General features: G+C 37.5%; 1 protein-coding gene across 1 annotated transcript in view; it reads right to left on the reverse strand.

Moving 5' to 3' along the window:
* Window positions 1–27,428, reverse strand: part of agbl1.L (AGBL carboxypeptidase 1 L homeolog) — a 264,376-nt gene that overhangs the window by 205,788 nt on the left and 31,160 nt on the right. Inside the window, exons 3-6 of the mRNA XM_018253224.2 lie at window positions 27,223–27,369; window positions 24,335–24,466; window positions 20,372–20,465; window positions 13,823–13,860 (exon numbers count right to left, since the gene is read on the reverse strand). Of these exons, the coding sequence (XP_018108713.1) occupies window positions 13,823–13,860; window positions 20,372–20,465; window positions 24,335–24,466; window positions 27,223–27,369 (411 nt within the window). The remainder of the gene's footprint in view (window positions 1–13,822; window positions 13,861–20,371; window positions 20,466–24,334; window positions 24,467–27,222; window positions 27,370–27,428) is intronic.

The following is a 27,428-nucleotide window of genomic DNA, read 5'->3' on the forward strand; positions in this document are numbered from 1 at the left end:
ACATTACTCTATTCCCTAAGTGCATATTAGAGGCCTGTATTATTTCTTAGGGAGAATTAATCACTGAGCTATTCCCGATGAGTTTTTATAAGATGCTTCATTCTCTGCCCTCTACTGCAAAATACTGATATTTAAAACATGAAGCTATGAAGCCGTTCCTAGCTGTTTGAGTGGAAGATCTCAACTTCCAGAAGTTGCTTACTACAAGCAATATCATTAATCTTGTAGTAACGATTCTTAACATTTAAATTGCCACTACATTTTCAATTTTTACCTAATCTCTTTTAATATATAAATAATACATTTTCATATAGTAATAAAAAGTATAATATTTCAGATACCACCAACTGTTGTAGGATGACTGTAAATAGCAGGCCATGGCACTGACATTGCAAATATGTTGTATGTAAATGTATATATAGTATTAAATGGCATTTCCAGGTACTGCCTTTTATAAAATATCTAAGCTTCAAGCGCCATTATATTAGTACTTTTGTCCTTTTCTGTGTTCAACAGTAAGGGGCAGATTTATCAAGGGTCGAATTTCGAAGTAAAAAATACTTCGAAATTCGATCATCAAATTAAAATACTTAGAAGTTGAAGGATTGTTTACCGAATTTGGCAATCAAACGATCAAACTAAAATTGTTTGATCAAACGATTACATCGAACAATTTTACTTTGATGTGAAAGACTTAGAAAAATGGTCTAGAAGATCCTCAAAGGCTAACATAGCACTTCGGCAGGTTTAATTTGGCGAAGTATTGAAGTCGACGTTTTTTTAAAGAGACAGTACTTTGATTATCGAATATTCAAATATTCAAAACATTTTTACTTTGAATCGAATTTGAAGTAAATTCGAAGTTGTATCCTATTCGATCGTCGAAGTATCCAAAAAATTACTTCGAATTTCAAATGATTTTGTTTAGAAAATTCCCTCGAATTCACTTCGACCCTTGATAAATCTGCCCCTCATTGTTATCAATAATCAGGGAACTCTCTTTCTATTGTGCTGCAGTCACTGCCTAAAAGGTACAGTATTTTTGCCTTAAACTTTGTGCTGTTTTCCATACTTGTGAAAATATGGAAGAATGTTGAATAAGCACCCCTCCAACATAGCAATTAATAGTAAGACAAAGTTGTTTCTTAGTGTTTTTTTACTGCCATATAAACAGCTCTCTCATCATTTTGTACACCATGAGCAGGAAAATATCAGAGCAAAAGTGTTTCTCCCCTAGAATTAAAATTCTAGAGGGTAGGTAGGCCTCTTCCAGAATGCTCCATGATACGCAGCAGATGTGGAAACTGACAGGGACTGTGTTATCTCCACCTAAAGAAGCTGAGAAAAAGCAGAGGGACTGAACATGAGCTATCACATGGACTCAAAGGGTGGATTTGTCCCGTCAATAGTAATGGGTGATTTTGCGCCACTTCGCCGAAAAATTAGCGAAATTCGAGAAACGGTGAAAAATTCACAAAATGGCGCTGGTGTCTCGTTTTTGACGCCGGCGTCCATTTTTTTTTTGATGCTGGTGAATTTTTGCAGGCGTTTGGCAAATTTATTCGCAGCAAATGGCGCAAATTCGCCGCAAATTTGCGCCTGGCGAATAAATTCGCCCATCACTACCCATCAATCACGCAGTTAATTGAGGTGAAGGGGACTTATGGACTTTATGCTATTTAAAGTGTTTTTATATATTATTTGTTATTACTTTAAAAAGGGACTAGCTTCCAAAACATGTGATAAACACCAATAAAGGGTGATTGCAAGCACTGCCAATTCCGGGTATGTTAAAGATGAATCTGGATCTTTCACTCTGCTATCTTTGTCTGGAGGCTCACTAACCAACACCGGGCAAATTTGAACCCATTCTGTACCCTAACCAGCCAATCAGTAATTAGCTTTGATCTGACTGCTATAGGTCATTAAATGAAAATAGTATAGTGTGGACATGTTCTGCAGGCCCTGCCCCAGTAATATCTAAGCTTCCTATCACATTCACATACACTATGATAATTTTAATCAGGAATCAGTTAACCTGTATGTTTTTGGACTTTTATAGAAAGATAATTGCAGTATGATATGGTATGGTTAAAACTGAAACTTCTAATATTCTAGATAACTTACTGCTAGAGATGCGCAAAACAATTCAGAAAATTATCAGACTCAGAATCTTGGTCTACATTGTTTGCCAAAAAGTTTTCTCAAACAAAGCTGAAGCTTGAAAAGGTCCTTTCTCTGCTCTGGCTCAAAACTGCTTCCCATGCAACAATCTGCTCTGTGGCACCCTGCCAGCCTTACGTGCATTTCTACTAGCAAGTGATGACACCTCTCCGTTATAACTAGCCAAAAATACTGACATTTACTATACATTCATACATTTACTATTAAAGGGCATGTGGTTGTAACTGCATTCTGTTGCTATAGGAATCATATAATTGAACACATTATAAAACAAGCTTGGAAACCGGGAATAACCAGACAGTATAAGAAATCCATCTAACCAAAAAAATAAAACAAGTAAACAGTAGAAATTGTGGCAAAATACAATTGTATCTACTACAGCCCTTGCCTTTTGTACCTACTGCAAATCTGTTTGTGCTATATGAGCCCCCCTTAAAAAAAACACCATGGAGAAAGCCTGAGAGAACAATTTAAGCTAATTTTCTTAAAGCAGTGCAAGCTGTTAGTGCTGAAAAGCGCAGAAAATATGGGATAACAAAACTCAATGAAATTAGATTAAAAGAACACACTGATAAACAAATTATTCTCCTAAAATAAAGAGCTCAGGAAGAAATAAGGAAAAATAAGTTTTTTATAACTTATATAACAGCATCACCATGTGGTCATAAATGGAAGGAAAGTATATTTTATTTTCAATAAGGGATGCTGTTGTATATTAAAGAGAACACTGTTTATATTCTAAAAGGCTAGCATTAAATTTGTTTTGTATAAGGAGGATTCCTATACCCCTGTTCTGATTTATAACATCTGACATAGGGGACCTACAATAAATGCAGTGTGCGGAGCAGAACGAAAATGCATACAACCCTGTTTTAATCATGTACCGTACTGTATGTATCCCAAAATAAATTCACTTGTTAGTAAGAGGATTTATCCTTTCCCTAGCACTGATGTATTATCCATTGGTTACACGCTTCTACTGTATTTAAATTTACATCAACAGTATTGGAGAAAGTTACGGTTAGTGATGAGCGAAATTTTTCACAGAGTTTCCCCCGCAAAAATGACGCCCAGAGACTCCAAGATATTGTATATGTTGGAGATATTGTAATTATTGTAATTTTGTAGTTTAGGCAATATATAATGTAGTCCTAGATCTAATGAGATCTAGGGACACAGAGGGGCATATTTACCAACGTTTGGATGTCCTTTTTTTCCACAAATCCTATTTTTTCTCTAAAAATTAGCTTCTTTTATTTCGCCAAAACTCAAAAAAAATTGTGATTATTAAGAGTAAAAACCGCAGAAAAAAAGTGCTGATCCTATTGGATTTTTTTTTAATTGTCCACAAAAATCAGAGATTTGGTTGTTGTTTTTTTTGTTTTTTTGGACCATTTAGCACTTTTTATATTTGGATCTTTTAATAACTTTCATGGCTTTTAGAGGAAATCGTGGTTTCAAAAAGCTCTAATAGTACTAAATTTGACCTTTAATAAATGGGCTTCCAAGAGTTTATAGCCAGCAAATAGGTATGTATCGGCAGTAACTCTCTGCGATTACCATCACCCACACTAAGAAACCATGAAGGTACAGTGAGGTGTAAAACTACAAAACTTTATTTTCTTCTTTCACCAAGATTCACACAGGCATACTTGTTACTTCACAACAGCACACGTCTTTACAGTTCACACACATGTCAATACAAAGTATACTTTCCGGTCCCTCCAGTGTCCCTTTCCACTCTTACCATCATCATCCTCCATTGTCTCCCTAGGGTTACAGTCAGCACTCCCCCTTTATAAGGCTTAGCCCAAACACCAGCCTTGCCAGGTGCTCTGCAGTGGGACTCCAACACCTATCACAGATTTCCTACCTGTGTCCTAACTATCTACTCCAACCTTGACTGGTGGGTTATCTGCTGGGTCACTACACCCCCTTACTACTTGATGGGGGCTACAGCTGCCCATTATAATTATACTATCTCCCCTCACACTACTTAGTGTGCCATTATACAAGCTAGGCCCTTCATAAGATAATTTCCTGCCTCTTCCTGTTGGATTGCCTTTACCGGTCAGATGACTTCCTGTGAGAACTGTCTTCCAATTCTAAATTTCCTCTGGAACTCCCCTTTTTATACCTTTTCTTAGTGTCCACCCCCTTGTAATCCCCCGCCAACTCAATGAAATCATTTGACCTTCTAAATAACTTCAGCTACATCTAGTCATCAAACCTAGAAATTGCCTCATCATTAAACCCCAATATACAGCCCTTTCCACCACTTACTGGCAGAAAGGACAGCATGATCTAATGATGTATAGGGACACCAAGAGTTTATAGCTAGTAGATAGGCAGAATGAACAACAACATGGGCACCATCTCAACTGGAAGCAGTGATGATACCTTAGCAAAGTCTGTCTCCTTCAGAGTTAAAAGTAAGCAGAATAATATATATGTGAACCCCTTTAACAGAAATGTAAACCCTTGAAACAAATGCATGTAAAATTGCCAAGAGCTCTTTCAATGTACTTTTTATTCATAGTTTTAGATATTAGTCATTTTTAGGCTCCTAATATAATAAATTTAAAGCAGGGCCACCTGCTGTTCAGTTTTGTTGACTGTACACCGTTAGGAGAAATTTAAGTTAATAAAATAGAGATTAAAAAAATTAAATAAAAAGCAAATCCAATAAGAACACACCAGTGTGATATATTATAATTAGGATCTTGACCGCAGCAACTCGTGGCTTCAATATTTAGGGGGTTATTTATCAAGCTCCGAATATCTGAACCTCAAATATTTCGTATTTTTCGAGATTTATTAAGGTCAGATGGTCTAAAAACTCTGAATCGGAAACCCTGGCATTTAAAGCTCTTGAGGAAGGTCTCAGTGTCTGCGCTGATGTCCATACCGATATCCATATGATTACGGGGTTTTGGCGCAAAAAATTCTGAGTTTTCGGGGGAAAGCTCAGAAGTTTTGCCCAACCCTATTTTTTCGGTCTTTTTTCTTCATAAATAAGGTCCATTCGGGAATTTGGAGTTGCTTGGAGTTGGATATTAGAAATACTGAGATAAATTCAGACCTTGATAAATAACCCCCTTATTGTGACAAAACATCAAAATTACAACATTCTTTAAATCGCATATGATCCCCTTACCATATATTTTGTAGTTTTCATATAACACAAATACATGGCACTGTTTTGAAAGACAATTGTTTGGCAGCAAGTTTAAAGGGGATACATTTGCTGTATATTAAAATATCTACTGGAGCTATTTTGCTATATATAGAGAGAAATATGTCAGTTAAGAGATCTCTTATTGAACAAACATGCTCACCCAGAAAGGCACCAGTGGATCAATAGTTCAATAAGTCAGACTTCTTCTAATAAATCATGCTTTCCATGCTTGTACAGTATATCTCCCCCATCTACCAGACATAGTGCTCAGAGAACTTCAGTCTGGATTACCACCCCAGGCCAATGTGATTGCAACATGAGAGGAGTTCCTTCACACTCTTTCTTGTTTATATAATGTTTAGATATTTTATTCAGAGTCATTCACAGTGGCAGACTATAACATGGAATACAGTCAACAGGGACCTAATTAAACCGTTATGCAATGCCTTAGCTAACCCAATAGAATCATTCCAAAAGATGCACTTTTACACAAAAATAGGCAGACAAGGCATCATGAAATTTCACCTACATTAATAATTTGGGAATTATTTTCATTATGGCTAATTTATGCTTAATATATTTTTAGGGCAAAAATTGAACAGAAAGGGACAATGTTGTAGAAAGGGTTAAAATGGGGGACTATTTATCAAAGTGTTGGATTAGCGCTCAACACAGAAACTCACCGACTTTCTATTCATTCCTTTGGGAGTTTTAGAAATATATTTATTTATCAATGGCTAAAAGTTAGGGTTGACCATTTAAAACATATGTTTTAAACATCACATAGGAATGAATAGAAAGTGTGTATTTTAATGTGGTGAGCTCTTATCCCACACTTTGATGCATCTGCCCCAAAATGTATGAAGCCAGGACAATTCCCTGCCTAGCCTGAAAGCAGACATGCTGCAGCTGTATATTATGTTTTTCTAGAGGCAAAACTTTTTTCAGTTGTGATCATGCCCCATTGATATCAGACCATAATTCCGCCCACTAGGCATCATCATTTTTTTTTTATTATTTATTTATTTATTTTTTGAAACAGTGCCATACAAAATGTTACTGGTTAAATTAAGGAATGTTGGCCTGGAACATAGTATTTGTACCTGGATAGAGAACTGGCTAAAAGATAGACTACAAAGAGTGGTGGTAAATGGAACATTTTCTAATTGGACCAGTGTTGTTAGTGGAGTACCATAGGGCTCTGTACTAGGTCCCTTGCTTTTCAACTTGTTTATTAATGACCTGGAGGTGGGCATTGAAAGTACTGTTTCTATTTTTGCAGATGACACTAAATTGTGCAGAACTATAGGTTCCATGCAGGATGCTGCCACTTTGGGATTTGTCTAAGTTGTGAAACTGGGCAGCAAACTGGAAAATGAGGTTCAATGTTGATAAATGCAGGTTATGCACTTTGGCAAAAATAATATAAATACAAGTTATACACTAAATGGCAGTGTGTTGGGAGTTTCCTTAAATGAGAAGGATCTAGGGGTTTTTGTAGATAACAAGTTGTCTAATTCTGGGCAGTGTCATTCTGTGGCTACTAAAGCAAATAAAGTTCTGTCTTGTATAAAAAAAAAAGGGCATTAACTCAAGGGATGAAAACATAATTTTGCCTCTTTATAGGTCCCTGGTAAGGCCTCATCTGGAGTATGCAGTGCAGTTTTGGACTCCAGTCCCTAAGAGGGATGTAAATGAGCTGGAGAGAGTGCAGAGACGTGCAACTAAATTGGTTAGAGGGACGGAAGACTTAAATTATGAGGGTAGACTGTCAAGGTTGGGGTTGTTTTCTCTGGAAAAAAGGCGCTTGCGAGGGGACATGATTACACTTTACAAGTACATTAGAGGACATAATAGACAAATAGCAGGGGACCTTTTTACCCATAAAGTGGATCAACGTACCAGAGGCCACCCCTTTAGGACAGTGAGGTTGTGGAATGCACTGCCGGGTGATGTTGTGATGGCTGATTCAGTTAATGCCTTTAAGAATGGCTTGGATGATTTTTTGGACAGACATAATATCAAAGGCTATTGTGATACTAAGCTCTATAGTTAGTATAGGTATGGGTATATAGAATTTATGTGAAAGTAGGGAGGGGTGTGTGTGTGGATGCTGGGTCTTCATTTTGAGGGGTTGAACTTGATGGACTTTGTCTTTTTTCAACCCGATTTAACTATGTAACTATGTAACTATTAACTATATTAATTTGCCACACAGGACTTAGTAAATTATAAATGTGACTTTGTGTTTTTAGTTTAAATATGAACCAGGGGTCTTCTTGGCACTTCCTAATATATTGGGATAGCTAAACAAAGGTAATGTCGTTTTGCTTCTTCTTATAAGCTTGTTCACCATGTTTTTTGCAGTTTGCACCCAGTGTCATGTTTATCTTCCATAGCCTGCATTTGGCTACCTGAATTCATGACAGCCGCACACAGGCTCAAAATGTGGGCCTGTGGATGATACACAAGTTGGGAAGTGTTCATGCCCCTAGTGATGAGCTGTACTATTTGCGTAGCTGAAAAATTTATGGAACTGGAAAAAAATTGCTAAACACATAGAAGTCAATGGGCATCAAATTTTGTTTTACCAGCAACAATTGTTTTTCGGATTGGCCAATTATTTTTCGGATTGGTCTAAACCCAACGCAGATCACGATATGTTCAAATTCTGTCATTGACTTCAATATGACCTCGCCAGGTTCGAGATTCACTAACCGGCAAAAAGTCGACATCGACTGATTTGCACCCATTGCTACACTTCGGCAGGCGAAAATTCGATCAGTAAACGCAAATTCACTAAAGACAGTTTTTGTAATGGGCACTGAACGCTGGAGACTTTTCTTTAGTGTTACTTCAGCAATGTGAGCAATTCAAAGTGAAGATGTGCTAGCCTCATTTCTGACTAGTGCAAATTCGCTAGAGGTCTTGCACTCAGATTAATGTGGTCAATTTAAAGCTGAATGGACATCTTTATGTTATATGTTGCAGCAAATACTTTAAATTTCCACTGTTAATTACACATGTCCAGGGAACCTTAATAAAGACATTAGAGTTAATATAATGCCCTACACATAAGCCCATTGTTAGAAAATGTATGGGGGAAACCGGTTACCAAAAAAAAAATTTTTTTAAGGACTTTTGCAGGCTATCACTCTGAAAAAAGGAAAAGACTCCAGCGTTTTTTGAACTTTGATGCTTTTTCCACTTAGAATATGATGTAAGTAACAGGATATTGAGGAAGATCTATGCACTGCAGTGCAACTCACCTGGTCTGAGCTGGTAAAATCCGCATTTTAGTGAATTTGCCTGTACAAAGCGATACCCTTCTACATTTGATACACCCACTACAAAAAAATCTTCCAAACTGTTATAACAGTCTGTGTTACTAATTTAAATGCAAATGGGAAAGTTTTCAAAACTAGAAACAGTGTATTTGTGACTTATGAGTATCATCAGAATTAGATATTAAATGGAATGGAAAAAATGTCTCCTACTTTTGTGTCTGCCTTAGCACTGATGCTTTTTTAGGGGAGTACTCTCTATGAAATGCAGTTTTTTTACGTCATATTCACAAAAGTCAGATATCATTCTGCTTATCTTTATGCATTACTCTCAGTCTGCTTTGTTGTATAGTCCAAAGGTTCCCCTTTTGGTCCAGTAAAGGTTCTCAAAAAATGTCACCATATAAATTCAACAGCTTTATGAAGCTTTCTAGGCTTTTTCTGCTAACAAAAAGACAACGCTTGAAGACAGCAGATCATTATTTATTGAAAGCATTGTAATAAAAACAAGTGTAAGATGTGCTGAGAGAATTTGCCATTACAAGTAAAGACTTGCTTTTATTATGAGTGTTTATCTCCCAAATAGCTTTGATCTCTCCAGGCTTCCGTCATATTCGAAGAATGTAAAGAATTAAAGTTATTAAATTGTCCAGTTCATCAGAAACGTATAGTAGAATGTAAATCCCTGGTCTGTGATGTCACCGAGGGATTGTAAAGTGACTAAAGCTCCCCATAGACGCGACGATTCTTCTTGCCGAACGACCTTTGAAATTATTGTGCGGTTAGTGGGATTCAAACGATCGTACATCTTACGATTTTTTGGCCGACATCTGTCAGGAAATTGATCGGCCAGGTCAAAAAATCTTTGTCGGTCCCAGTGCAATCTATCTATGTTTGCAGGGCCAAGCAGGCAGCTCCCCTTTGTTTTCCTGGCAAATTGGTCTTTTTAGTTGATGGTAAATTCGTACGATCGTACGATCGTTCTGAGAAGATCGTGGTCTCACGATCAGGATCTGATCTTTTAAAAATCTCAACATCTATGGCCAGTTTAAGGCACAGAGGCCAAGACCCAGAGTCAGTGTCGGACTGGCCCGGCGGGATACCGGGAAAATACCCGTTGGGCCCCGACCCTAGTGGGCCCCGCCGGGCCAGTCCCCCTCTCCCAAACAGTTTTTAAAAAAATAATAAAAAAAATTTTGGCGCATAGCAGCGCCGTTTGCGCATGCGCGCCGAGCGCCGTTTCCGTTTGCGTATGCACGCCGTTTGCGCATGCGCGATGCGCCGCCGGGGCGCCGAGCAAGGATTCGCCTAACAAGTAGGTAGCGGGGGCCAGAGGGGGGCCCTGGACACCAGTCCCGGTGGGCCCCGGACCCCCCAGTCCGACCCTGCCCAGAGTTATGCAGTACGAATAACTGCTATTATCTGAAGCAGGTGCATGCAGGGATGGATATGTAAATGTACTGCAATGACTTATTATGCATACTAAATAGTGAAAAGAAGTCATACAGCAGTCAGTTAAATGCTGGATTTGATATAAAAACAGCACCTTCTGATGTACAAACATCACATTCTCTGAGCTCTGGATACTACATTGGAGTAAAAACTGACCTGAACAGTTGGGCTCATTATATGAGACACTGTATGTCTTTATGGCTGTGGCACACTGAGCAGCAGTGACCCAAATACTTACCATAACTCTGGATCACTTTCCAGTACCAAGAATGGAAAACAGCTTTAGGCCACCAACAAACTACAGTCAAACCCTGAAATTTTACATGCCTGGTTTTCTCTCTGACTTAGGGAGGTAAGGTTAGTTATTTTTGTTCTGGATTTCACATTTTACCAGAATTTATACCATTCTTTTGTGGTCACCGGGAAAACATAAAATCAGGGGAATTTATATATATATATATATATATATATATATCTCTCAATTATCAGTAGACCAGCACTCCCTTTTAAAATGTAATATTTTTTATTATTGTCATGGTATCAAACCGACGTTTCGGTCCACATTAGGACCTTACATTTATATATATATAAAGATATATATATTCATCCTTGAAAAAGGTCCTAATGTGGACCGAAACGTCGGTTTGATACCATGACAATAATAAAAAATATTACATTTTAAAAGGGAGTGCTGGTCTACTGATAATTGAGATATATACAATCACCGTGCACCCCGCCATCAGCAGCAGCCTTTGAGTGCGGATACTCATTGGAGAGAGTATATATATATACCTAAATGTTTTGATACTTTTTTGAGAAGGCCTTTTTAAGAGGACACACAAGCATCCTTTGAGAGTAGAAAAAAGAAGGTTACATCTTCATAAAAGTGTGTTTTTCTGTTCCATTTGTAGCATTCTATCTGAAGCAGTTGTATTGTAGATATGAACACACTAAGATAAAAACTAGTACCCTGCGCTGATCCATTTGCCATTTGGACATAGAAAGGATATTTTCCCTATCCAAGGCAAACTGGAGATAGCTTAAGATCGAGTTTTATTACCTTCTTTCGGATCAAATTGATGTTAAGTATGATTTAGGCAGGCAAACAGCATAGATAATGCTAGAAAAAAATTTTTTAAACTTCAATTACAAACAAGTACATACAGTATAACTATGTAAAAGCCAGAAAGTAATGTTTTTTTTCTAGCAAAGTAACTCTTTTGGTGGCTCTCCTGCCCCCCACCAAAAAAGTTCAATGCATTTCAGTGCATACGTCACACAGTTTTTTGTATTACATTTTTCTTTTTTTATTCTACTAAATTGCTCCTGTAAATATAAACAGTAATATCTACGAATTCCAGAGTATTTCCTGTAGAAGTACACTGATTGGCCCTAATACCAGCCAAGTCTCAGGAGGGGGAATTCTGTAATAAAACAGTTTACGAGTAGACTGCTGTTTTAATCGAGATGCTGTGATTAACAAGAATTTCACGCAAGCAGAAAATGAGATGGGAACTAAAAATAAACCGAACCTTGTTTTAAATAATAACACTTTGTTGCTGATTTTATCTGATCGTACACAAGTATTGCAGGTGTCAATCCAATCATATGTTATGCCATTTCCGCGATGTTTTAAGCTGACAAACAGACTGATGGTAATGTGTCTGATGGCATTAGGGCTTGTAATTTGCATGCTAGATAACAGAGGAACAACACATCTGAAAGATAAGCTGCAAGACAGAGGGAGGCCAAGAGCAATGTGGAATCATGGGGCCAGCAGTGTAAAAAAGTAATAATAATATCATGAATATTTAGCCTGAACCTCTCTGGTGTTTTCTGCTTTTGGTGGGATGCATTAGATTAGTGGGGGAACTTTAGAGCAGTTCAACAATAAATTTATTAAATTAAAAGGCCACTGCAATTTCAGTATTTGTTTTACAATAACAATGTGTCCCCTTTAAATACTCATCATTGTGTTAATATGTACATTTTATTTAACCATGTCCATTTTCTGACAGAAGGCCCCCATAACTGATAACTCATGGCCCTTTCTCCCATCCCTTACTACCAACCCTGTAAGACAGTGATATCCAATCAGTGGCTTGCCAGCAACATGTTGCTCACCAACCCCTTGGATTACAGGTGGATGTTGCCTCAAAGCAGGTGCTTAATTTTGAATTCCTGACTTGGAGTCAAGATTAGGTTGCATTAAAAACCAGGTGTACTGCCAAACAGAGCCTCCTTTAGGCTGCCAGTACACATAAGAGCTACCAAATAGCCAGTCACAGCCCTTATATAGCTGGGGACCCCTTCCCCCACACTGTAAGACCTAGATTGCACAAAACAAGTGTAAATATTCTTAAATGCATACTAAAATGACTATAAAGATGGATTCTAGAAGTCTTTTTAATCTTGCCCCTTTCACTTGCCATTAAACTTGGCTAATAGTGACTTGCAGAAGTTGAAACAAAACTGTAACTGTATCTAGTATAGGTAAATCTAAAAACAACTGGACTTGCTGAGTAATCAATGAAGACATTTCACTACTCATCCGAGCAGCTTCTTCAGTTCAACTGACTGGTGTGGGAAGTCCTCGGCATATAAACTCTTCCACTAATCCAATCACAATGGCCCATTGTAACTCTTCATAGAGCTGACATCTGAAGTAATGTTTTTTTTCTAGCAAAGTAACTCTTTTGGTGGCAATCCTGCCCCCCACCAAAAAAGTTCAATGCATTTCACTGCATACTTCACACACTTTTTTTATTACACTTTTCTTTTTTTATTCTACTTAATTGCTCCTGTAAATGTAAACAGTAATATCTACGAATTCCTGAGTATTTCCTGTAGAAGTACACTGATTGGCCCTAATACCAGCCAAGTCTCAGGAGGGGGAATTCTGTAATAAAACAGTTTACGAGTAGACTGCTGTTTTAATCGAAATGCTGTGATTAACAAGAATTAACCTTCACGCAAGCAGAAAATGAATAGATTTACCTATACTAGATATACCATGACCTGGATGAATGAAAATCTTCATAGTCAAAACTGTAACTGCTTGTTAGGGGTGAACAACTTATACAGCAATAGCGCGAGAGTTTCACGTGACACACTCTCAGCAGTCAAGCTCAGTAACACAACCTACTTTTTCAGGTTCTTTTACACAGCATTGAAATTATGGAATAGAAACATATAGTATGTGCCTCCAGCTTCAAATACGTGTCCTCACTGTAAATCAGCTGTGGAATTACAGGGGGCTTTAGATAGCACATTTCTGATTTAATTTGTAGCTGTGACCTAGAACAAATATTGATTGAGATAGCCCCCCGCTTTTTAGTACTCTTTTTCCTCTTGGCAGTGTATTTTTTTCCCAATACCTGATCCACTGTTTAAGAGGGGACTGATAATAAATGAATACATATAGTCTTGATCTTTGTTCTATCTCACTGAATCGATATGCAGAATGCAGAAACCTTTCAGCAGCACTGTTACAGCAGTGTTTATTCGTTAACCATGGACACAGTGGCCCAGTTTAGTGAAATGGCATTCGAAGCTTGTATTTGTTTTGTTTATTATACACGTGGTGTCTCCTGCAGGTGCATCTGATTTAATCTCCATTGTATGCTTTCTACATGTCTGTCATTACATTTTAATTGAGTTGCAGGGCATCTCTATTGATTTGGCTGTAAAGGGAATTCATAGTATACATTAAATGTGAACTTACTTGATTTAAGAAGAGCTGCGAGGGCTTCAATTGCTGCCCTAAAGATTACAAAAAATGATTGTTAGTTTTGCCAATAATTCAAAACGCATTTTATTTTTTTCATATCTAGGAACTACAGCACACACAGTGTTTGGCAGCACTGATGAAGGGGTTGGCATATTTGAGGGATGAGGGCATTCCATTACACACCCCTTTTATGCATGTAATTTATAAAGCAGTAGGCTTTAAAGGTCCTCCTGAGCCCTATACTTACAGCAGACATAAGAACAAGGCAGAGTCTGACCAGTGACCTTTATACAGGTGCAAGCTCTAAGAAAATGTCACTACATTGCTTCCATTAGCACACATAATACTTAAACATTTGATGTTGGAAAATGAAAGAAGGTGTTTTAATCACAGTTACAAGAAGTGGCCCTCAAAACAGGGCTGCCATCAATCATAGGACATCATTCTACTAGGTTGGCTCTCCCAATTATTAGTCCACAGGTCACCTAGGCCTTTTTGGGTGATGGGCACTGCCATCAAAATGTGGTCCCTGAAAAAAGCCCCTTAAATGTATGGCTGCACCCATGTTCTGCCATTCCTTAATCATTCCAAAACTCTACCCATAATCAGCCCAAACCCCACCAACATTTACATGCCAACCCCAAATATGACCTGCAAATTGCTTTATTCCATCATGGGGCCCCTGACTGCAGTATGCACCCCTGACTATGGATTATTTTTAATTTGGATCTACAATTCACAACAAGACAACTGCCACAAGTATGGTACGGTTATTGTTTGTGGGTTCCTAACGAATACATGTGTTCAGAGCTTGTTTTGGGTATTTTGAGAGGACAGCACCATGAACAACCTTTTGCAAAAATTGTTGATAAATTGAAGTTATTAGATATTTTCAGTACAGGAGCTGGAAGTTGAAGCTTAACTGCAGATCGGGCACCCCAGCATACAGTGCCTGAACCTTCACAGCGGCATTTCTCATTATTTTTATACAATAGAATACATTCTACAAATGGTTTTAATACCACTACAAGTTCTGTAAAAAATGCCACCTGTGCCTTTTGGTGTTACCTCCCAGGGAAACTGGAGAAGGCTTCAGATGGATTTATTTTTCTTACTCTAGATCAACTAGATGTAAGGGTAAAGAGTGGACATAAAGGCAAATCTGCAAAGTAACAAGTAAACTTATTGTGTCCTTATTTACAGGGCATGTGATTTAAGAAAAAACTTAAATCCAATTTTTAGTTTTTTTAATGAAAAAGAAACCTCCAATATACTTTAATTATAAAATGTGTACCGTTTTTATAAGAAACCTGACTGTTTGTAGTCAAATTCTCCCTTCATTTACTGCTGTGGATTGGAATTGTCAGATGGTCCCTAACTGCTGGACAGGGAAACAATCATACTTATGAACTGCAGGGAGAGCCCCCCTCCTTACTTCCCAGCCATGCAGAACTGAAGCAGCTTTGTTTGTTTCCCTGTAGAGCAGTCGGCGACTGTGTAGAGATTTGTATTGGATTTTATTTTGGCTTTACAACCCCTTTAGGCAGTTCGGGGAGATTTGTCACCCGAAAAAGAAGCAATTTGTCGCTGGGCGACTAATCTCCCGAAATAGCAGTGTGTCTGCCCTTACTGTTTCCAACTCCAGCTGCATCATGGAGCCTGATTTAAACAGATAAACAGGGATTCTATTTGGAGGATAAATTGCTGCAGCCACTGGTTCTGCAGAGTTGGAGAAAGTTTGTATTAAACAATACAAAAACTATAAAATCCACATTAGGTTACATGATAACACAGGACCCAGTGCAGTCTGCATATTCTGATCATTAATCTTGCTGTATTGGCTTCTGGCAGATATTATTTGACTTGTGCTGTTTTGATAACTTATCCCTAAGCAGCCCAGACCACGCTGAGCATGTGCACAGTCTTGGTCTTGCAAAGATGTTGAACAGTTACAAGATGGGGACCCCCTGTGGCCAACTTTGAAAGCATAAATCATTTGTTTGATTGTGGTGCAGTAAGTTCATGTTTATGTTTACTATACAAACTACATCATTTCTAGCTTTATTCTATTTTAGACTTTAAACTGCTGCTTTTGGGGAAACTTGGCTAAAAGGGCAGCAATTAATCAACATATCAGATGTTTGAAAGGTTCCACATTTGGTGCATTCCATATGAAATACATGTTGTGAATTTGTAAGTCACTCTTATATGGCTCCATTTTATGTATTCCTTTCTCTGTTACAGTGAGTAATTGTACTTAATTAAAAGACATTCTCGTTAAAACAAATTGGCTTGCTTAGAAAATATACCATCTGTTTCCTGCTTTACAAAGACAAAGACTTTTTTAATCATTACTACTTAAAAATTGGACAGAGTTCTTAAAAAACTTGTCATTTTCTTGTTTCCTTAAGGTGCAGTATGTAGGACAACTCATCTTTCCAAATCTGCCTCAGAGAAGAGAAATCTTTATTCCGCAAGGTTTGAACCGAATGTTCAGGGAAGCTCCTGTCTTTTTGCATTGAAAACAGATCTGGTGCTATTATATTATAGTAATTATAAAGTAATTTCCAACAACCTGATTTCCTTGGGGTAGCCAAATTTTAGGCTTTTAGTATTCTGTGTTTTTTCTCTGTTTCTACCTCCATATGCCTGCAATCCCAATGCATGTCTTGTATTTTTCCCTAAAGCTTTGCCCATCACAATTTGCATTTAATGTCAGCAGCTCAAGCCACAGACAGAGAGGTTGCACAGTGCAGAGTTAATGTTATATGGAAGGGGCATAACAAAATGCACACATTCACATATTCTTTCTGCAAAGAGATATGACCTTTTTATAAAAGGGCAAATGGGGTATCTGCCCAGGGCCCACTGTTCCACTATAGGGTCATTTACATTTTTGGAGCACAAACACCTGTGGACTGTTGTTTGAATCTAGGGTCCAAATTACCCTAACAAATATGCATTGATCTGAATAAGAGAAGTGGGTGCCTGAATAGAAAGATGAGTAATAAAAAGTAGCAACAATAATAAATGTGTAGCCCTACAGAGCATTTGTTTTTTTTTTAGTTATTCAGCAACTCTCCAGTTTGCAATTTAGACAGTCTGGTTGCTAGGGTCCACATTACCCTAGCAACCATGCATTAATTCAAATTAGAGACTGGAATATGAATAGGAGAGGCCTGAATAGAAAGATGAGTAATAAAAAGTAGCAATAACAATACATTAGTAGCCTTACAGAGAATTAGTTTTTTTAGATGGGGTCAGTGATCCCCATTTGAAAACTGGAAAGAGACAGAATACGTCTAAAGTTATAGAAGAAAAAAAAAGAATACAATGAAGGACATCATTTGTGAAGCCCTCTAGCTCATATTAAGATCACAATAATTAATAATCATAATAGTCTTCCTACTATAGTTTAAGCTTGAGCTGTTTAAGAAAAATTGTGATGGATAAAGTTTTAGGGAATAGACAAGACGTGCGCTGTGATCAGGCTGTAAATCCAGCCCTGACTGTGATTCCCAGGCATGTGAAAACACAGAATACTAGAAGCCTAAAAAAAATTTGTGTGGATGACCCATTTTGCCCAAAGAATTTTTGGTAATGAAATTATTAGCACCAGATCTAATCTTATTAGTCTTCCTACTGTAGTTTCAGCAGTATATAGTATAGTAAGTCAGTAATACACCACAAATCTCCACTGCTTTGGGCCCAACTAAGCACTGCCCTAAAATAACCCCTCTGTACTGTAATACAAAAGCATCCACTCTGCTCCCCAAATGCTTTCTATACAGAAGCTTGTTTACTGCATTCTTACACACGTGTCTGCCATTCCAAACATAACAATGCTGAACTGTTACGGAGATAGACTTAACAGAACAATGTCCTGGGCTGTGTCTTATATCAGTTCAGTAATCCAAAACAACAATTTACACATTTTTTTGTTAAAAGAATATCCTACATTTTCTGCTGTTTATAATAACTGAATGGGTGCAATGGGTGCAATTTATAATGGGCACTCTTGTTTGGTTTTGATGATTTTAAAAGGGTTCTGGGTTACCCACAGCATTTGTATAAGCACCTGAGGAAGGGCCACTGGGCCCAAAACATGTCATGCACCTGTTTTGAATAAACGAATCACTGAATCAGCAATTGGTTCTCCAGAGTCCTATTTATGAATTGTGCAATTTATAAGCCAAGTTAAAAGGGACTCTGTCTCAAGTCTGTGACATTGCAGGCTGCTAAATCGCACCAAAACAGAACTTTATGATATGGCATAAATGTATAAAAGTAACCATTTATGTGTATATATAATAGATTTTATATATATATATATTTATATATATATATATATATATATATATATATATATATATATATATATATATATATATATATATAGTGACAAGCGGTCTGCTGCAAGAATTGGGTGTCCTGGATATTACAGTTTCTATGTACTGTATATAACAACCTGATGACCCTTGGAACTGGTAAAGCATGCTGCACAGGACACTAGTTCTTCCAGCAACCATAGCATTTATACTTTGCACTAAATTGGTACTTTTCACTAAAAGGCAACTAGATAAAGGAGGTTCAGTTTACCACAAACCAAGAGACATAATCAGTGTTGGTCTTTACATTTACAGGATTAGAATAAATATTTGTAATGTGCACTATGTGTAATTATTTCCTTGTTCTCTGTAATAATAAAACAGTCTCTTGCACTTGATCCCAACTAATATATAATTATTCCTTATTGGAAGCAGAACCAGCCTACTGGATTTATTTAATGTTTACATGATTTTCTAGTAGACTTAAGGAAGATCCAAATTAAGGAAAGATCCGTTATCCGGAAAATTCCTGGTCCCGAGCATTCTGAATAACAGGTCCCATACCTGTATATATATATATATAATAATGACATTAATGGATAGGTTGCAAAGGGGAGGTATTAAGTGCTATTTGATTATGTGGTCCTGTTTAGAGCTCTGATCACGCTGCAATACAATATAGACAGTATTTTATCTACTGCTATGCAGAGAGCATGAAATCAGATCTTCTATCTAGACTCATATTTGTTACTTTGTAACATTACCAGTATTTCCTAGTATTTTGAAACATTTAAATAGTTACGAGTGAAAATAACAACTGTTACAAAGTTTGGTTTTAAGTATCCTCCTCTCTTAAACAAGGGGTGTTTTAACAGCGATATGACTATCTGTATTTCTTAGTATTTCTTAATGTTTAGTATTGATATATTTTGTGTATTTTTTGTTATGTTATTGGATGCATTGTGATGATGACAAGGATGACATGTCAGCCAATTAACTTTTCCCGCCATCATGGGTGTTTAATGCATTTTTTATTGTCTGTTGTTACTTTGAGAAAGGCCTCGGAGAGGCCGAAACATTAGTCTTTTGTTAATAAAACATTATTTAATCTTTAAGTCCTGAGAGTGCGGACCTTCTTTACTGAATAATTATTTCAAAATTTTGGACACTGCACCCAGGATAGTTGAACCCAGTGACGAGAGTGACGACTCCCCCAAAGTTCATATATATATATATATATCAGCTGCACACTGCTATTCTATTCATCTCATACCACTTTTAACTCTGTTATCTACATTTTCTGGAGTGTACCATTGGGCCTCTATACATTAAAATTGGTATCTATACAGAATCAATAGTACCAAGAACAGATACAAAGTTCCAGTTCTGAGAATGTTATGTTACTGTGTTTTTGGAAGAGTTCACTGTATGCCACTCTCATGATGTGTTTATTTAATCAGCCCCCTTCTTCCTTATCAGGCCTTATGTCACGTTTCAAGTCAACACTGTCTTCTGTTTTCATTGGGTATGTATCTTATCTGGCCAAGGGACTGGACATAGAAAGTGATGGTTATGTCCTTTGTGGGGACGGAGTTATCATATAGAGACCTTGTACAAATGTGATGTGAGGAAGCTTTGCGCTGTTAAGAATTTGGGAGATATGTTTCTGCTCTGTTTCTTCTAAAAATAGTCATATAAATAATAAATACAGTCCTGCCTCCGGTCCAATCTATTTGAATTAAAGCCTGACATTTCCAGATAAAGGAATGGAACATGCTGTTATTATTATTATTATTCCATAATGTTGTGCTTTTTCCCCTCTTTTATTAAATATTTATTCATCTCCAGACTTATTTGTCAGTTCTGGCCCCTGTATTGGTTCAACACATAGGTACTGTCTGTCACTAACACTACTAACACAGAGGCAGGAAATTATTATGAGGGCCCTATTGGAAAACAACAGACAGAGATTGTTCCCCCGTATGTTACTTAAAGCAGGGAGGATCTTGGCTCTCTATGAAAAGTCCCAGTTGCAGACGTGTTACACTGAAGTGTTTATGTTGAGTTCTATAAAGCAACCAAGTTACGGTTCACACAGAAGTTGGTGTGTCTGTCCTCACTTACAGAGAAGCTGCACGTTCAGTTCAGATCAGCTCTCTGCTAACAGGCCCCTCATAGCAAGACACAAATGAAACTTATAATACAAATGACTTACTTGATAGTTTGCGTGTGCCTTCTTGTATAAGGGCAGATGACCTTAAAGAGCAGCTCCAGTGCACCATTGATACCCAACACAGAGCCAACAGAAACTACATAAGACAAAGATTCATCATATTACAAATACATTAAGGTATAAAAAAAAATGAACAAACTTAACATAATCTTTAAAATAGTCAGCAGAGAATCAGAGGGATAGAAACATATATAAAAGTACAAACAACATATCACACAGCATCCCAGTGGCAGCTGGAAGGCTTCAGGATGGACATCCCTGATTTATGGAATGTCCTACTGAGCTGTGGGATCCAGCTTTTCCAGGGGCTCCACTTCTCTAACTGTGACTCTGTTTTGCTACCAGTAATGTGTGATTGCATGTTGGAAAATGTATCGCTTTTTTTTTTCTCTTTTAAAACTTGTGTAAGCAAGTCAGACATTGTTGATGAGCATTTACATTTAAAAAAACAGAGAGTGGCCACAGAGAGTAAATGGCACTCAGCATTAAGTAAAACAAAAATGTACCTTTAATTTTTAATTATTTGTTAACAAAGGATACTAAAAGGAAAATATACTCCCATTGTAAGTTCTGGTAAGGAAACATTTTCATTTGCATGTATCCAATATGCTAACACACACAGTACCCAACAGATTATAACTCACTCAGGGCAGTTGCTGATCAGATCCAAACTACAGACCGGTTTTTCCCTTCACTGGGGCTTATCAATATAATGCAGGGTATTCTGATCAGCATACAGTATGTGCAGCCAGGGAAGTGGACCCACATGAAAAGCATTTTGTGCCAGGAGACTCTCTCATTTGTATGAATAGAATATATATGGTTGTTAGGGTTGCAATTGTCCTAGCAACCAGGTTTAAATGTCATCAAGTGCCAGTCCCATCAGTACTTCTTGCTTGTCAGGCACTTCCCAGCTAAAATAGCTTATAGACATTTTTGGGAACCTAGCGTGAGGTTTCTTTAAGTAAAGCAAATGGCAGCAAATCATTAATAACAGTTGTTGAAGCTCAGCTTAATTTAAACAAGTCCCATATGGTATAAGGAATCATGAGCAAGGGAGTGTGCCATAAGCAGCTGACAAAGCAAATCTGTTATTAATTCACAGGCATTGATCAATCTTTAAATAGTCCTGCTGACCTCTCTCTGTATATTTACGGTTCTCATGGTGCCGGCTTTAGACCTGCTGAACTAATCATTCCCCTTTCTTTGCATAATATGCTGCTGATTGAATGACTCTAATTCTGCTTGAGTATATACTGTAAGTGACTGAATTATTTTATTCTACATTATTATTTTTTTTGCATGGATTTGTGTATGTGCTATTGCTGAAAATGTACAATTCTGCTAAATCCAAAAAAACTGGCTGACTCTGAGACTACACATTTATAATTCTTATTATTTTTTAAAATAAATATATCTCTGTAACCCTTTCCTTGTGTTCCATTCAATCATTCAGCCCACCATTATTTGCCTGCTGAACAGTTGTGACTGTAAGAATCAACAGTTTAAACGTACAAAAAAGAAAAAAAATGGGCAATTTGTCATAATGTATCTTTGTCTACAGCTTACTGAGGGGCAGATTTATCAATAACTGTGATGGATCGATGAATTCCAGTCAATCCTTAACCATTTAGGGATGTATCACTGGGGCAATAATGAATCTATTTCAATAAGATCCAATCAGAAGGTTCAGAATGCATCAGTCAGCAAGGAAAGCTTATATTGAACCAATCTCAATCAATTGCAATATTCATCTAATCAACAGAGAAAAAAGATGAACAAGATAATGCTTATAGCTTTACTGGATTTGATAGGAAGTCATTTTCCATCCTGGAACAGGTGAAAGAGCAGTAGAGAACAAGAGTGAGCCTATTAGTGCTGACTTATATAGTACTTGTGTCCCGGTGGTTGCCACTCAGCACTCAGTAGAGAGCAGCATCAGGAGGCACAGCCTTAAAAGAAAACTATATGCCCCAAATGAATACTTAAGCAACAGAGAGTTTATATCAAATATGTATGTAAATATTGCCTTTTCACATCTCTTGTCTTGAATCACCATTTTGTGATGGTCTGTGTGCTGACTCCTGACCAGAAATACTGCAGCTCTAACTGTAACAGGAAGAAGTGTGGCAGCAAAAGACATACCTCTGTCCATTAATTGGCTCATGTGACCTAACATGTATGGTTTGTTTGTGTGCGCTGTGAATCGTAGGATCCCAGGGGGCGGCCCATATTTTTTAAAATGGCAATTTTCTATTTATGATTACCCAATGGCACATACTGCTAAAAAAATTATATTATTATGAAAATGGTTTATTTACATGAATCAGGATTTTACATGTTTTATTCAATATATTTTTTATAGAGACTTAGATTGTTCGGTGGGTATAGTTTTCCGTGAAGATGTGTGCTGCCACTGAATACCTTGCATGTTTAAGGTAGGTCATGGTATAGGGTGCAGTCAGCATCAGGGCTCTGTTTTTACCATCTGCCCTAAGGCATGAAACCACCTAGGTGCCTCTCCTGCCCCCTCTCTTGGATCTTGCACTGCCTAGCACAGTCAGAGGTGGATCCAAAAATAGTTTGGGAGCCCAGGAACATCAGCTATCTGCACACAGTCAAATGGAATGTGCTAAGTGCAAACAAAAAAATGCCCAAGTTCATCCTATTGTTGCACTTTTCAGTCTGCCTCCTGCTTTGCAAATGAGGCCTGATATATCTCAGACCATTTGTTCTATTTTGCATGTGAAGTAACAAATCCCTGAAAGCTCAGACAGTGGTAAATGTTAGGGGTCATTTACAAACTGGAAGGCAAGGTGCAAAGTGAAAAAAGGGTGCAATCTGCAACAGACATCAGTGGTGCCCTGCCTGCCATAGACCAGGAGCTGGATGGGAAAAAGGGATAGACAAGTCCTACTTTCAGCTGCGACTGCATTCACAAGTAGCACTGACTATGTTAAACAAAATACATTGGAGAGTGGCTTAGAATTTTGTTTTCTTTCATAAGGCGAAAATTTTGGGTTTACATCAGACACAGTTTTTTCCATTCTGGAGCAAATCATTCCAGTGCAGATGAAGTGAAAAATAAAAAGGCTTATTTTTTTACTGAGTTGCAATCATGGTAACTACTAAAAAAGACTAAAGGTGGCCATACACGGGCAGATAAAGCTGCCGATATCAGTCGTTTGGACCAATTTGACAGCTTATCTGCCCGTGTATGGGGGCTTCCGACGGGTCTTCCCGATCGCTATCTGGCCACGATATCGATCAGGAAGGTTTGATTTTTAACCGACCAACCCGTCGGAGCCCCTTGGCGTATCGTAATTCGATCGTACGGCCGTACGGCCGAACTTTCGAATTACCCCTGATAAGGCCATGCCGTTAGTGGCATATCAGGGAAAGATCCGCTCGTTTGGCGATGTCTCCAAATGAGCGGATCTTTGAGTTTATGGCCAGCTTTAGATTTATACTGACTGTTTTCAGCAGGTACACCACAAAGCATGATTTGTTTTCACTGATTTCTGGTCTCCACTGGTTCTCTATAAATGTATATTATCCAAAGGAATTTGTTTATTTTTTCCCCCTCTTTTATGTTTTCCAGTAGTAGCTGAGCAAGACTGGTCAGTAATGAAACTCCCCATGCGCCGCTGCCTAATTGAAATGAGAGCAACTAATAAATCAGCTTGTAACAGTTTAAAGAGCAGGTTTGCTGTGCTGCTGTGATGCACAACACAATCATTTTTCTTTTTTTTTTAAACATATATTTTAGGGAGAGCTATTTAAAGCGGTTGTTCACCTTTGAGATAACTGTTAGTATGATGTAGAGAGTGATATTCTGAGGCTAATTGCAATTGGTTTTCATTTTTATTAGTTGTGGTTTTTGAGTTATTTAGCTTTTTATTCCGCAGCTCTAAATGAAAAAATAAAATTTTAAAAAATACGTACCATTGGAAGCATATACTTGTAAAGCCAATATACATGGTGTGAGGTTATCATACGTTGTAAGGTTTTTTCTTGCTATGCTAAGTGTAACATCTGTAGCTTCCAGTTTATGGGCTTTTTCTCCAAACTTTCCATCTATAGTCCAATAAAAAAAAAGCATTTGTTTAACTATATTAAAATTTCTACCCCATATTCCATTCCATACAGAGTAAAACATGTTGAACAGACTGAATTCTAAATGGTGTCATTTGCTGATGATTAGTGAGTGGTCAATGATTTGATTCACAGTTCAATTCCCACCACAAAACAGATGGAAATAACATGGAAACTCTACAAGTAGGTGTTGTTAGGGGGTTATTTATCAATTTTCCTATATTTTTTCCAGGATTCACATGTTTTTGCCTTAAAATCATAAACCTGAATAATGGTAATTAAAAAATTACCAGCTGTCTTAGTCAAAAGGTAAATGACTGAATTTGAGTTTTTCAACTTTTTTTGAGCTTGTAAAACATGATATTCAAGTTTTCTTTCACGATTTAATTAATTTGAGTTTTTTATAATCAGATGTTTTAATAGATAAAGTAATATTCGTGTTTTTTTCTACATTGTGAGTTTATTCGGAGTTGAAAAATCCTGTAAACAAATCTGAATCTTGAAAATTTGCCTTTCAGTGTCTCAATTTTTTTTACAAGTGGCCTTAAAACTATTGGGGTTAAGTAATAGATGGCACTAAGGCTCATTTATGAAGTGCAACCACAGTTGCAGTAGCGCAATATTTGCCGCAGTCATTGCACAAATGGACACTTGTGCCCAAAGCTGCTTCTTGCACTTTTTGTTGTTGCCACCAACTGTCAAGTGTGGCATCTATCTATCTATCTATCTATCTATCTATCTATCAATCTATCTGAAATCTGGATTAATAACAGTATGCCAACTTACTAAAGATCTTAAGAATTTGATGAAGCCATTATTTTGATGCTGTATGCCAAAAATGATGTATCATTTTTAGCGCAGTTGCATCATGAAAGTACTGAAATGCAAGTGCAGTTGGGCCTGTTTTAACATATCGGAAATTGTGTTGAGTGCAAGTCCTCTTTGTAGGTAGGTGCTGAGATTGATGATGATTAGGTAATTTGCAGTCAGAATTGTACTTTGTCGCTGCACTTGAGATAAAGTACTACGTTTTTCCTGGTGCAATGACCCATAGAAATCAATCAGCAGGTTGCATTTACTGGTTACCTGTTTAAAAGTAGACATCTTAGCAGTTACTATGGGGTACTGCAGCTAGGAAAACTTTTTATAACATATGAAGGGAAAAATTCCCTAACCAACAAAAATTTGCCAGAGACGGCTTTGCAGCCATCGCAACACTTTGGCAGGCATAAGTTTGCTAGGACAATGCCAATTCCCTAAAGTGCGATGTTGCGTCTAGGGTGCCGAACACTGGCTAATTTTTGCTAGCGTTACTTCAGCAATCAAATCGAAGATGCCCTAGCGTTGCCTAATTTGCTTACGCCGGGAAATGATAAAGTTACAATGCCGTATAAGTTGCAGCAAATACATTACATTACACAAGTCCAGGAAACCTTAATAAATAAAATAGAGTTGTTATAATGCCCTACACATGAGCCCAGTGTATAGTTTATGTTCCATATGTTAGAAAATGGTTACCCAAACCTTTGCAGGCTATCACTCAGAAAAAAGTAAAAGACGCCAGCGTTTTTTGGGACTTTTCCACTAAAAATTGAGGAAGTCCTATGCACTCCATTGCACTTTGCCTGGTCTGAGCTGGTGAAGGCAAGTCTGGCACATCCATTCGCCAGAGTGAAAATTCGCCTGGCGTTAGAGTGCGAAGCAACGCTAGCGTCTATCTCCTTTGCTAGCGAAGTGACGCCTGCACCCGGTAAGAAATCAGCGAAGTTCCGAAATGACGTCACGCTGGCCCCAGGACCCTTTACTCCTCAAGTGCTTGCAGCACAGAGCTTTCCAAAAATTGGCGCTCCAATTGTTTTTGAATAGCAACTTTTAGCATCTACATTTTCTAGGTAGTATGTAATTAAGACATAATGAAATCTGCAAAAATATGAATGTAAATCTGTGTCTTTCTAAGACCTGCTTGATGGGGGCAAAAAATAGCTTTGTGCACTAAGGTATTTTATTACATACATGTGCACTGGGGCAAATGACTAATGCCATTTTCCCTGTTGATGTTGAGTAGTAACAGCATGCATTCACAAAAAAATATTAAAGGGTGTATTCACTTGAAAAGAATCTTGTAAGGGCTTATTTACAAATGTCAGAGCATTTTAGAACAGTGCGCACTTTATAATAAAAGATAAAGTAAAAATGCGCACAAAGGAAACACATTTCTTTCCATTAAAATTGTTATTTTTCCAGTTCTGACTTCAAAATACGATAGGGTTTTTGTGTCATGACAAGATAACATTTGGATTTGTCTGAAATAAGTAATAATTTAAAAAGCAAAATAGTTTTGGGGGCAGAAGATACTTAGGATCTGGGCTTGCATACGGAAGTGTAATAGAAAAGTTAAGTCTACTTCTATTGTTTCACAAAGCAGTGGTTCTGCCGTGCTTTTTGGCTTAGGTCACAGTGGACAGAAACCCTACCTGAAACTATTGTTGATATAACTGGATTGTTGTAAAACCTTAGCTAGATTAATTAGCACAGTGACTGAATAGGAAAAGTAGTTGATATACTTTTATATACTGTATATATCTGGTATCAGAAAACTTCCTAGAACTACTAAGCCGTCAATATTAAATTAATCCTTTGGTCTGTATGAGTTTGATGTTATAGATAGATTTATGATGTGAATAAGATGTTTAACCACATACCGAGAGCCACTAAATACAAAGAAGTATATACCGTACCTTTCTTTCCTACCTTGACCAACAATGTGAGAAGCGGTATTAGAAGGCTATAGTCAATGGAGTCTAACCTTGCCAGGTTTACTAAGGTTTGCAGCAGGGCTTCACTGCCACCTTTGGAGATCATATAATGAATCCTTTTATGTGTCCCTGTAATTAGAAGGATAGGACTCAGCATCCATTTTAAGAAAAAAAGCTAAAGATAGAAA

Source organism: Xenopus laevis, chromosome 3L (assembly GCF_017654675.1).
Source record: "Xenopus laevis strain J_2021 chromosome 3L, Xenopus_laevis_v10.1, whole genome shotgun sequence".
NCBI lineage: Eukaryota > Metazoa > Chordata > Amphibia > Anura > Pipidae > Xenopus > Xenopus laevis.